The sequence below is a fragment of the Drosophila subpulchrella genome, chromosome X, assembly GCF_014743375.2.
Source record: "Drosophila subpulchrella strain 33 F10 #4 breed RU33 chromosome X, RU_Dsub_v1.1 Primary Assembly, whole genome shotgun sequence".
Lineage (NCBI taxonomy): Eukaryota > Metazoa > Arthropoda > Insecta > Diptera > Drosophilidae > Drosophila > Drosophila subpulchrella.
The window spans coordinates 27,232,075-27,245,967 of NC_050613.1; the positions used below are offsets into that span (position 1 = coordinate 27,232,075).

Below are 13,893 nucleotides of genomic sequence, written 5' to 3' on the forward strand. Positions count from 1 at the left end.
CCCTCTGAAAGTCCCCCTCGGAAGTCCCCATTCCTGGACATGCCTGGTCATAAGGACCATTCTAATCCACTTTGTTGAAAATACACCGGTGCATATTGAAGAGTCTGAAAGCATTCCCAGAGTTCAGAGGTGTCGGTGATAAAATGTGGTAAATAAATAACGCTTTTCAAGTATGTCGTGATTCCCAACTAAATAATGGCTAAGGCCACAAATAATAAGGTCTTTAAAATAGATGACTGAAAAAATACAAGACATAATAAGGGTTGTACTTCAAGAGGTATAAACAAAATAAAAAGTTTATTTTTAGATAAGATTAACACTTTCAATAATATATTAGCCTAAAAAATCATTTGTATATATGATTCTTACCAACAAATTTATGGATTCCCCTTTAAAATTAACACTATACCGTTTTATCTATAAAAAGTTCAACTTAAAATAATAAATATTCAAAAAAATTAATATGATTAAATTGAACATTTATTACATTTAAAGTTGAGTAATATCATCACCCCCTGTCGACGCCCCTGGAAGTCGGGAAAAGAACTGGGGGCTGAGCTGCGTTTTGTGGAGCGTTTCAAGTTTAACGCGATGGCGACATGGTCAGGATGCGAGGGGCTCTCCGCTGATGGCTTAAAGGGTCTCGTCCTGTGCATATCGATTTGATGTGATTTTCATTAAAAACTCAGCACAGGCAGCAACAAAACAAGGTGCAAAATGGGGGGAAAGACCAAAGGAGCGAACTGAAAGCAACGCAGTGCACAAAACCACGTGAGTGGTTCAGGTTTTAGGGGGCTTCGAACTTATTTTTTTATACCCAGCTATTGAAAAGAAAATCGTTATAAAACAGCTTTGCGATGCTATAAAAAAAAAAGAAGAGGAACAGCTCTCACCAAAAACAAACCGAAGCAACAACAAAATAGAAAAAAGGTTATTGGTAAGGAATACCTCTTAAAAATGGATGGAACTTGAACCATTTTAATATGAGCACATATGATTTTTTAAGTTTTACAGTTATTAGAAGTAATACATTACAAATTTTAAAGTTAACCTAAAGCCCTTCAAATTAATAACCCATACTCTTTGCTAATTTATTTGATATATTTCTTTGCGAATACAATTATAAGATTAAACTTACTTAAGCATACCCCTGTAAAACTACTGGGTACCAAAAATGACAAATAGAAAAACGATGAATGGGCCAAAAAGCGGAAGCAGCTGCACATTAGCCAAAAAGAGTTTGGTATCGGAATTTAGGTTTCGGGACTCAGGGATCAGGACTCGAGTTGGTGTCCTACGTGAGCAGTCAAAGTTCGGCCCCAAAAGAAATTAAAAACAAACAAACAAATCGATTATTAGCACGCATTTCGAGAAGGGTTCAGGATATGCTTCTTCCAGCCTGGATTTATTTTCCCTTTCTTCCATGTTTTTCTTTTTTTCGATTTGTTATTTTGTTGTGGGTTTTTTTGAAGAGTCCGAAACTCGGACACGGATTGCGCATTGGCCAAAAAGTGTCGCTGCATCAGCTTGAGCTGCTCTTCATTGTTGGCCGGTGGGCGTTGGGCGTTGGGCGGAAAATGGGGGCGGGCCGGAGCAGGAAAATCTGTTTCCCGTTCGATATTTTCACGCATGATTTATGACCCCGTTAACAAGTAAAAGTCTCAACGTGCAGCAGCATCCGACCAGACCGGTCTACAACTTGAAAAATGAATTTCTCGTTTTCAACCGCCCACAAGCTTTGCCGGTTTTCCACGGAAAATGAAGTGGCAGCGAGGCACGTAGAATTCGGGCGGAAGGGAATGGAAAAACAGGGACAGGCCGCATAAAGTTGCCGAAATGAAGCTTAATTTAAAGACAAACATTTGTGCATAACAGCGACAAGAACAAGGGTTTTTCCCCAGAAAATGGCCGGGGGTTTTTCCAGGCAGGCAGCTATAGGAGTACATTAGCTAGACACCCACACACGCAAACAAACTGCTGAACACAGCCGGTGAAATATCTTAAGGAAGACCATTCTTTTAAGGCCATTCCACCAATTTTCGCGTTTTAATAAGGGGTGCATTATGATTTATCATATTTTTCTTTCGATAAATTTTCAAAAATTTAAGATTTTAGATTTAAATGCCAATTAATAAGGAATTTAATTAACAGCTCAACGAGGTATCACATGCCTTATTCTGTTCCCGTTTCGCAAATTATTATTTATTATTTTTTGTCGAAAAATTCTTTTTTTAAGTAGTTTTTCAGTCGTAATTTAGTTTAATCGAGGCGCATATCAAAAAGACCGCCTGTTATGAGCAGCTAACATCCAAGGCTATCGATCCCTATCACTTTTCGGGAAATTTATTTTTTGACATATTTTCGCATTTTTGGTAAGGGGCTGTATCATCTTTTTTTTCGAAAAATTTTCAAAAATTCAATTTTTCAGATTTAAATGCCAATCGATTGGGAATTTAATTAGGAGCTCAACGAGGTATCACATTCCTTAATCTGACTTCATATCGGAATTTGTCGACCAAAATACTGATTTTTTTGTGCAAAAATAGGGAGTATTATCTTTTGACGAAAAATATGTTATTTTTGAACCTTTTTTAAGTCGTAATTTAGTTAAATCAAGCCGCACAAGATAATTAGAAATTGTATTTTTTAATTACGCTTAGCGAGGAATATAACCACAATCCAACAAGTTTCAGACATTTTTGCCAAAGGACGCAGAAGGTGAATTCTTAAATTTTTCATCCGATTATGTTTCTTTTTTTCCCCGTTTTATACACTCCTTTTTTCATGGAACCTCCAAAAAAACTTGCTGACCACCACAAATTTCTAGTCCAGCATAAGTGAAGTCCATCAATCGCGGTTGCTTCTCTCACTTTTCGCAGCTTATCTCTGACATTCTCAGAGGCTTCGCACAATAAGAAATGCAGAACAATGTCCACGAAAGATAAATTTAATACAGACAACTTAATTTTTAAAAAAAAACATAATGACTTAAACAGTCATAATATTTATTGTTCATATTAATAGCAAGTATTTCATTTAACATCAAAACTAATAAAAAACAAAAATTGGCTTAGTGTGACCATCTACCGCGATTTCTCTTAGTGTGGCCTTGCTTGCATGCGTGCGTTAAAAGCAAGCCAAAAGCAACTGGGATGCTGGACGCACAAGCGACTGGCTAAAAAGGAAAACAAAGAAAACCAAAAAGACAAAGCCAGTCGAGAAAGCAGTCCTTCTGCAGTTTGTATTTGCCTTGGCCATGGCCAAAATGTTTGCCTGATGTCCCAAAACTGAGGTACAAAATAGGGGAAGCGAGAATTGGGGGGAAGTACCCAACTGAAAAAGGGAAAAGTTACCCCGTTGCTTTATGAATTTTACATATGTTTCTCCGGCTGAAACTGAAACCAAAAAGACAGGGGCATAACCAAAATGAAATAAACATTAGAAAGAAAAAAACCCACGCAAAAAGAGGGGAAAAAGGAAAGACCCAGTCGGAAATCCATACAAATCATAAAAGTAAAAGGAATAACAACAACAGCCATAACGAAACTTAGCAGGTGTGCCCCAAACGTAATGGTACAGATGCACGGGAATAAACCTAATACTATTCGTATTCACTTTATATGTCAAAACATACAAACATTTCAAAAACATAGATGAGCCTATTCAGATAATAATTAATTATATAATATTTATGATAGTTGAGAAAAAAATAGTCTACGTTATCTTAGAATAAGAGTTTTTAATTTTTTATTAAATTACCATGAAATAAACATGAGTGTGATGTTAGCCTTTGACATTCAAATTTCAGGTTTAAGCCCAATACATTTTTTTCAGTTTCTTTAAGAAGGACTAGTTTTTGGGGATGGGAAGTGAAAGGCCGGGATAAGCGACTCCCCGACATTGTCATCAATCATCGCAACTCGCGCCCACGCAGGAAAAAGATGCCACGGAGGCTGGGAAAAGTGAAAGGGGGGAAAATGGGAAATGGCAAAAGGAAAACTGGGCTGCTGTTTGGACTCTTTTGGCCACTCACGAATCATGGCTTCGTGCTTTTCAAGCCTCAACTGTTTCAATAGGTCAATGGGTAGCGCCATGGGGTATGCCGAAAATCTTAAATTTTTTCAGGCTCCGTTCCAGGCTTAAACCTATTGAAATTCTAACCATTAAATGGGAACATGTTTTATTATTAAAACACATATTTTATTATTGCCAAGACGTTTTACTACGTAGACAGAAAACATTTGTGACTTAAATTTGGGCTGGTAACTCGGGAAGCTCAAAAATTTTCCAGAACTCAGGGTGCTAGGTAATTCACTGATCGAGTGCCCCAGTTAGCAAACCCCACATCTTACCCCTATATCTTTGCGGTTCCTTGTAACAGTTGTTGAAAATGATAGCAAAAGCGGCAAACCAATTGCCGTGGGACTCACGAACGTTCCTTAATACCTGCTCCTGTTTTCCAGCTGAGTTGCCACGATTTTAATTCCAAGTCTGGCTATTTTTGAGGATGCGAAAAAAAAAAATATCAAAATTATGTGTGGAAAAAAACACAGCTCGGGGATCGAACACGGGTATTCTTGTTTAGAGACAGAAGATTTACTCACCATTATATGTCGAGCATTTGCATCGTGAAACCAGCCACTACTTAATACTCTTATTCGAGTAGAAACAAAAAATAGACAAGTTAGGTAAATGAGTAATTTTAACTGAAAGCTTATGGCCATTGAGCACCGCAATTAGTTATAATCAAAAAGTTTAAATATTATGGAACCCAATTAATCCAATTTTTACTAACAGTTTATAATTGATCTCATCTATTAAAATCATTTTAGAAGTAGCTATTTTTCCAACAAGAAAGCGGCAACTCTGATTTTCAGGTGCTCGGCACGCGTGTATTTGATAGGCCTTTGGGAATCCATGGGCGTGGGCACTAAAGGCGGTTGGGGGCGTGGCAGGCGCCTGTTTGTTTGCGCTTAATTCGCACCGCTCCGCGTCAGGGGCACTCAACCATGTTCGGCAACCGGTACGCGTACCTGTGGCAGGCCGTTAACTAAGCGCACGGCAAATGTTTGCCAGCTGGGAAGACGTTTAACCACACTGCGAAAAATGGGTACAAAATATATTAAAAAAATATATAATATACAACCAGCTAAGAATATTATGCTCAAAATATTTAGTTGACAACGTTGGTTCAGTGTTAAGGTAACTAACTTCAGGACCTTGAAAAAAAAACAGTTTTGTCGAAACTTTGCCATCTCAAGTCGAGTTTTAATTTCATTAAAAAAATTCATTTTAATTTTTAAAAAGTAAAACAAATAATTATTTGCAAGCAACCACAAATAATATGCTTACAAAATTAAGCTGACTGACTTTTTTTGTAAGTTAGGAAAAAGTTATAAGAATAATCGGTTCTGAAACTGCAAAACCGATGTTCAATCGAAGATTTGCCACCTCTAATTATGCGTATTCAAATATACAAATGCAAACGGTGCATTTTAAACTCTGCTATAAATTAAAATATTAATTATAAATATGATAAAGTTTATAAATATTATTATTTACATATATATAGCTTAATTAATAATTTCTCTCAGTGCAAGCTTATTAAAACCAGTCAGTGAACCCAGTGGCGTTGCAAAGGCCACAGGGGGCATGTCATACTTTTCGCTTTCCCTTTCGCCCTGCGATTAGGTTAAAGGGGGCGTGGCTGGGGGCGCTCCAACCCCATCAATATTTATAATGTTAGTTTTAAATTAGCGCAAAATAAACGACTGGCAAATATTGAAACAATCTCAGGCCCCATTCATCCCCGGACTCGTGGCTCATTGTGCTAAATATGATTTAATCTTTGGCGAGGTGTGTGTGTGTGCCGGGGGCCCACCTGTATTAACCCCCCACCAGCCCCCTTAACCCACAATGGGGTCCTCTACTCACAAAGGCCGCCGCAAATCCCTCAATCAAAAACACACAGTGCAAATGGGTGAAAGCTGCGAAAAAAGGGTAATAAATGGTGGTGAAGTTAACTAACGTTAACAGCCGAGCAATTAATTCAAATATAATATTGATGAGCAAGGGGAGTGAAATCTGACTGTTTGATAAAGGAAAAATGAAAACAATTAGGAAATCAGTTAGAAAATAAGCTGTACATGAACTGAAACGATTTTTAAAGTGCAAGTTTATTATTTAACACTTTTATGTGATGGATATTTCAATTTGTTTAGTTTTGGTGGTAAAAAAAATTAATTACAAAATTATTAGTCAAGTCTATACAGTTTTCTTGATAGACACTATTTTAACTACTTATTTTGAAGTACTTGATTGATAATCATAAAAAAAATGAAAACCATTAAGGTAAAATCTTATAGTTCTACTGAAATATTAAAACTATGAAACTTACGTAATGGCTTGCACCATCCTGTAATTATCCGAACTCTCGTGATTCCTGTGGTCCAAGCAGCTGCCACAAGCGTCAAGAAAATCGACCGCAATTTTATTAATTTTCCTGGCATGCCAGCGAATTAATTGGCATCTGATTTGAAGTCAGCACAATTTTCCCCCGGCCTTCTGTGGGAAATCCCGGCTAGCTAAGAATCCTTGGCCAATCCGAACAGTGGAATGGGCCCCTGTGGGTTCCTCACATGGGTGTATGTTGTGTGAGCACAAAATGTTTGGAGTTGGAGTTGGCAGATTCTTCTGGTCGAGCTACCGTTGCGGTTTCTGTGGTCCGACCGCAAAGCGAGTTACGAAAACCGACAGAAAGACCCAAAACAGGTCCACCCCAATGTCGACAACTGCCCGCATAATTTTAACCTGGACTTCCCTTTAATTTCAATGCCCCGCTGCCAAAGGTTGAAGCTATATGTTTTACAATTTACATACATATCATTTAATCTAAATATGATTATGACAGGTGAAAGGTATATAGGGAAAGCCAATTGAAAAATTTGGGAGTTGTCACAGAATATTATTATTAGGCGTTTTTGATTTAGCACTATTAAGTATTCATCCAATAAGCTGACTTGAATTTATAGTCCAATATTAGTTTAGTTTCTGGTCATTATAAATCTCTTTATACACTTTTCCATGTTCTTTGTAAGGGTATCCCCCTTTCGATCACTCTCACACTTACCATCCATCTGGGTATCTTTTTCTATGTGTATAGTTTTTGCTTTTTAAACATTTGCAGCATGTTATTGATACGTTTGCGATGCGCACCACAAATCACAGTCCAATTAAATGCCCAGTCGGACTCCAATTAAAGCTGCCACAGCCAGAGGGGCGCTCCGATTGGAACCCTTTCCAGGGGCGGCGGCAAGTAGCTGGAAGGGGGTCTCCCCCAAAGAAGAAGAAGCAGCTGCCGTTGCAAGCTGAAAACGCTGCAGAAACTTTTTCGACTGGCGAAAGTTTCGATGTCGCTTTGTCGAGCGCCAAATAAACCAGTTGCAGTTACCCAAACTCAAACCTTAACCCAAAAAACCCCATGTCCAAATACATATATATATATATGTTTATATATAGGATATATATATTGTATGTGCCAGGGATGGCACCCGAAACGTAGCAACAAATTTACGACTTGTACGTGAAAATTATTTGCCACACAAAAATTAAAACAGTCGAGTGTTAAATTTCATTTGCGAATTTATTAGTCAGCATCACTTCTAACATTAAATTGGTATTTCCTCTTGAATAGCAGTTCACTCAAATGTAAAGTGATTATTAAAAGCCCTGGGTAAATTTACAAAAAAACTTTCTAAACGCTAGATTTAAATTGGGAGATAGCATTTCAACACTAGTTAGTATTTTGGCACTTAACATGCATGCACTCAACAAGGCTTATGAAAAAAATTAAACGCACATGGGGAAGAAAATATATTGATTTTTTTTAAAAATACTTTGAGTATATTCATTTACAGAATATTAATCAAGGGAATATTACATTTATAACTAACAAATTTATAATAACAATGTGTGTTTATATTATGCATATTAAAATTGTTCGTATTTAAATATTTCAAAACATGAAACGAGCGTTTTTCGTTAAAACAAACAATACTTTTTTATTATTGTTTTACTTTTTAAGTTACACTTTTTTATTAGTTCTAATAATTTTTCAAAATTGTTGGTAAAAACTTGATACGGCTGGTGAATTTTAGTTTTCAAATCATTAAAAATAAACAAGGAAGAACGCTATAGTCGAGTACCTCGACTATCAGATACCCGTTACTCAGCATGACTAGACGAGTCGATCTAGCCATGTCCGTCTGTCCGTCTGTCCGTCCGTTTTTACGCAAACTAGTCTCTCAGTTTTAAAGCTATCGGTCTGAATCTTTTCAAAAAGTCTTCTTTCTTTTGCAGATAGTACATAAGTCGGAACCTTCCGGATCGGACAACTATATCTATTATATCCCATAGGAATAATCGGAAAGAAAAATTTGTTTAAAAATATTTCGTTGGTGCTTTTTAACATATAAACTCCTACGCTTGGAAATAACATTTTTTAATTAGTTCTGAATTTCGAATTTAATTTTATCAAAATCGAACGACTAAAAAAAACGACTAAAACTAAAATTGGTGGGAAAATAATATGAAACAAATTATAGCTTCGGTGTTTTTTGACATACTATCTTATACTATTGGGAATATCATTTTTTGTATTTTTAAATATAATAATTATATCTGCAAGGGTATACAAGCTTCGGCTTGCCGAAGTTAACTTCCTTTCTTGTTTTCAAATAATGTCAGCCATTGAATGAATTGTGGCATAATGGCAATAAAAATTCATAAATAACAATTTCGTTTCTTGTATATTTTTGCGCAAAAATAATTTTAAAATAAAATGAAATGAATCATACACAAAATAAAAATGTATTTAAATAATACATTTTCATAGAACCCCAAGAAAAGATTGATTTAGAATGTAGAATATGAAATACATGTATATATCAACACGAATTCCCATCTTTAAAACGCTTTGTTGTATAAAACCACTGTGAAAATCCCAGAGATTCGAGGAAAAAGGGCAAAGGCTAAAACAATTTTTACAGCAAAAGCATCGAAAAATTCCCAAACTTAAAAAACATAATAACGTTTGCAGTCATCGCCTTATCGCAGCTTAGAAACTATTATTCTATGATTACAAATCATACCTATGTCAGCTTATCGCTCCGAAAAAAACGCCGATCTGCCTATATAAGCCGCACAAATGGCCTGTGCTGAGATCAGTATAAAGTTGGCGGATCCAGCAAAATGAAATCGTACTTCACGTTTTTTCTGTCGTTTTGGCTTATAAATGAGCTTTCTGCCACGGGAGCCCCAATTACGGAAATAGATTCGGGTCAGTTAACGGAAAATCAGTGCAACGGAGATTGTTTTTCTGTTCTGAAGTCCGTTCTCTACCGCAATGGGCAACTTGAGGAATTAGCAAAAAAGTACGAAGATCTTCAGAATTTAAAAAACCAAGAAGAGTGGAAGAAAGAACTAATAGATGCGCAAACCAGAGAATTCAATTATCAACGTGAAATGATCAAGACATTGACAGGAAGTATCCAAAGTCTGCAGGGTGAAATAAAAAACAGAGACTCTCAGATCAGTGGTCAAATTGAACAACTGAAAAACCAAATCAAAGGCATTACGAAGCAGAATAATGACGACAGAGTAAAATCTCTGACCGAAACTTTAAAAGATTTGGAAAGTAGGCTTGAAATCATGGGTTCCCAAATCAATAATCAAACTGCGTTGATAAAAGCTAAAAATGCCGAGGTAGTGAATTTAACATTAAACAACAAATTGTGTACGGAATCCATTAGCAAAATGACCCATGATCTATTGAAGTGCAATCGACAGGACTCCTGCCCCAGCGAAGGTCCTAGTGATATTTACAAAATCAACCTGAGGGGGATAAGTACATTCGAAGCTCCCTGCAGTTCAGATGGTTGGCTAACTATTCAAAAACGTTTTGACGGCTCCGAGAACTTCGATCGACCCTGGAAGGACTATAAGGAAGGATTCGGAAATAAAAGAGGAGAGTTTTTTATCGGGCTTGAGAAACTGCATGTAATGACCCGGGAACGTCCTCACGAACTCTACATTAAACTTGGCAAGGTGAACGGATCCACAGGCTACGCTCATTATGATGAATTTAAGATTGGAAGTGAGCTGGAATCGTATGTGTTGTCGATAGGGACATATAATGGTACAGTCGGAGACTCTCTAGGTGGCCATAGGAACCAAAAGTTTACTACACTTGACAGAGATAATGATAAAGATAATAAATACAATTGCGCTGGCGATGAATTTGGTGGTTGGTGGTATACCGATTGTGCTTACAGGTAAAAACATCAATTTACTAATAATTGATCCATATTAATATAACCACTTAAAATTACAGCAAGCTAAATGGAAAGTTTTATAAGGAGGGTCGGACCAGAGACAATAAACATAATGGAATTCATTGGGGTAGCTGGCATAATTACGATTGGACCTACTCGCTTACCTTTGTGGAAATGATGATTAGGCCCAAAACGTTGTGAGCATTGAAAATATTGCATTGCGGAAAATATCAAATACCATTTTATTATCTTTTGTAAATTTGTTTGTGTAAGGACAAAATGAATAAAGTTTGGGTTCTTTTCAATAAAATATTCTAAGAGTAAAATGTAAGAAACCGTACAGGAAAACTACACTTTTATATAACGATAGTAGTTCTAAGTTCAAATAAAATTTTATTACATAAAGCTCTAAGAAGTCTAAAAAAATAGAGTGTTCTAAAATCCTTAAATTTGTTTTGTTTCAATAAATAATTAAAACATTAAAATAAAAAATCTTGAGAAAACTGTGATTTATTAAATATCTAAGCTGTTACGAAGGAATCTGTGTATGTTTATTTATATCAGCTTTATTTTTCAGCTTTACTTATCTTGAGAGTGGGAAATAAATGGGGCTGACCAAGTATAAGCGAATGGAACAGGATACGAAACTTTTATATCTATAACATCCTGCTTAGATGGCTTGGGAAATACATTTAGTCTTTACTTATTTACAATTACAATTTATTTAATGGTTCAATGGGAATATAACAAAATGCTGATCATAGACAGCAGCAACTAAGAAATTAATTGGGAAATCTAGGAAATGCATATGATGTTTCATTTTTAAATAAAAATAAGCAGCTTAAAATAAGTCTTAATGTAAATAAATCATTTGATTACTCATTTTGAAATTAATAATGGAGTTATGCACAAACAAGGAGCATTATGATTAGTAATGTAATTTTAAATTAGGAACCAATAAATAGATCGGTAACGACACCGGCAACGAAACAAGTGACCAAAGGAGTGACCGAAACAGTGACGGATTCGATTCCAAGCGGTGCAACAGGTGTCGCTCCGCTCTGGTCACACCGGCAGTGGGTGTAAAAATAATTGGCCAAGAAAAAAGGGAAATAAAAGGGCTGCTTTTCGACTCAGGGCGTTGCATTCTGGTGCCCCACGATCCGCAGCGATGTTCAACGCATTCACCGACCTGGCCAACCTGTGCATTTTCACTAGGTTCACTTTATGCTTAAAAGATAAAGCACGGAAAAATGTGGAGCTTATAAAATAGTTAAGATAATGAAAGACAATTTATTTTCGAAAGAAAAAAAATTTTTTTTTTTATTTGGTACACTTTTTGCTTAATTCTATGAGGTTACTATTTACAGATTTTATTATTGGTTTTGCTTTCTTTGATTTTTCTTTTACTTTTCTTATGGTGAGATCCTCTGGTTGCATCATCTTGTCATTGCTGTCTCTGATTCCTGTCTCCGTGTTCCAATGGTAGATCCTCCGTGTAGTGTACTTCGTATTATTTGTATTATATTCACTTTTTACTTAATTCTATGAGGGTACTATTTACAGATTTTATTAATGGTTTTCTCTGGTTCCAACTCTGCACATCGTTTCATTTTCACTAGGTTCACTTTATGCTTAATTCTATGGGGTTGCTATTTACAGAATTTATTATTGACTTTGCTTTCCTTCGATTTTACTTTAGAGCTTACCTATGGTAGATCCTCCGAGTACATCGTATTAGTTTCACTTTATGCTTAATTCTATGGGGTTACTATTTACAGAGTTTATTATTGACTTTGCCTTCCTTCGATTTGACTTTAGAGTTTTCCTATGGTAGATCCTTTGGTTACATCATATTTTCATTGCTGTCTCTGATTCCTGTGCGTCCGTGTTCAGGGAAGTGATACTCTGCTGGTGGCCATGCTCTTACATATCTTACCGGGACTCGAACCCGGACCGGTGGCGCTACAACTTCTATCTGGGGAGTCACTTCTACTCACTCAGCTACCACCGGCGGCGAGGTGACAGCGTCTGGGGGCTCCCTTAAACCCCACCTACTGGGTTTTCTCGGAAAGGGTTCCTCTGTTGTGATTCCCAAGTCCGTTTTCCGACTATGAAAGTCGATTATTGACAAGGCGGCTGTTATCGATATGGGCGGTAATAGTTTCACTTTTAAATTCGAATTGCTTCATATATAAAACACAAAATAACTTGCGATTAAACCAACTAAGTGGTTATTCTAAATATGTGCAGTATAGCTATTATTAGGTAATATGGTTAATATTATATAAATATTAAGTTTTTCTTCAAAGTTTTATAACTGGATATTCTTATTTTTATCTTAAACAATATAACTTTCTGTACTTTAAAGTAATTATAATGATTATGAACTGTTTTACCTGCAACACAGTCAATTTTAAATGTCCTTTTTGGCCAATCACTGCATCCAAAATCACCAGCAGTCAGAGTAATTAGGTAAAAACATTTAGCTTGTGTTTATGGCTCCCTGAACTTAACTTTCATTTAACTTGGGCGAAGACAGAAATCGAAAATTTGCAACGCCACTGCTGCATTTTCACCACCCTCATGAAAATGGAACTAAACTATTTCAATGTTTGTTGTTGCTCTTCCGCAATTTCCAGCGTTTTGTTTTTGTTGCGATTTTTAGACAGTTTTCGGGCAACTTCAAAGTCAACAGCGACTGCGCTGCCTCTGCCTCTGCCGCAGTCGACGCCGACGCCGACGTCCTTGCAGGTCCTGATTTTGTTGTTGTTTCTAGTCCTTTTTTCTGCAGGACGGTCCGCTTAAGAGCGTAAAATGCATGGAGTTTATATAAAGTTTATTGTAACACAAAAACGTAGAACTTTTTGATGTTTTATTAATTAACTTTTTGCATTCTACAGGAGGAGGAGGGGTCGGGAAATTGAGGGGGCGGCGGGGGTAGGAAGTGAAAATAGTTGCCAGCATGTGGTTAAAACTTTGATGCCTGCTCCAGTGACGTACACTCACACATATCCTTTGAGCATATTAAAATATTTATGATTGTGTGAAGGAGCGAGGATGTTGCGGAGAAAGAGAGGCCAGAAGATTTTCCCCGTCTAGGCAAATTTTCCGCACTAAGATACATGTGCACCTAGGAAAAATCAACATCACCAGGCCTTATTGTATTAACAGCCTTGTACTTCATTCGAAAGAATTGAGTGTTTATAGTGATTTTAGGTGAATGCCTAAAACCAGGGAAAAAATCAAATATAATTTAGTTTTATTATGTATGTATTGTTCAGAAATAATAAAAATATATGTTAGTAAGATATTATGAACTATTCCAATCGGAACTAACCCGATATGTGGGCTGGGTGTTGATGTATGGGTTCTCCGTGCGGTGAACATGAGTTCGATTCCCACATCAGTAAAAATGTTTTTTTTTTACATTTTTTTTAGCTTTCCAGTTAGTCTATATTTTTCACCTTAAATTAAGGTAATATTTTTTAAGTCCCAAGAAAGCAAATTAGGCAAAGAAAGTAAAGTTATCAGTAACATATTTTGTCAACTGAAGTTCATT

General features: G+C 36.4%; 1 protein-coding gene across 1 annotated transcript; it reads left to right on the forward strand.

The window, feature by feature from the left end:
* Positions 1–9,240: 9,240 nt before the first annotated feature.
* Positions 9,241–10,643, forward strand: LOC119556851 (angiopoietin-related protein 7-like). The gene is made up of 2 exons (XM_037869321.1): positions 9,241–10,331; positions 10,391–10,643. Exons 1-2 carry the CDS (start codon positions 9,250–9,252, stop codon positions 10,530–10,532), a joined length of 1,224 nt encoding a protein of 407 aa, XP_037725249.1. The 5' UTR covers positions 9,241–9,249; the 3' UTR covers positions 10,533–10,643.
* The last annotated feature ends 3,250 nt before the right edge of the window (positions 10,644–13,893 follow it).

Coding starts and splice junctions, on each gene's coding strand:
- LOC119556851 (XM_037869321.1), top strand. CDS start 9,250: ATGAAATCGTACTTCACGTTTTTTCTGTCGTTTTGGCTTATAAATGAG. Junction 10,332..10,390: donor TATACCGATTGTGCTTACAG/GTAAAAACATCA, acceptor TTAAAATTACAG/CAAGCTAAATGGAAAGTTTT.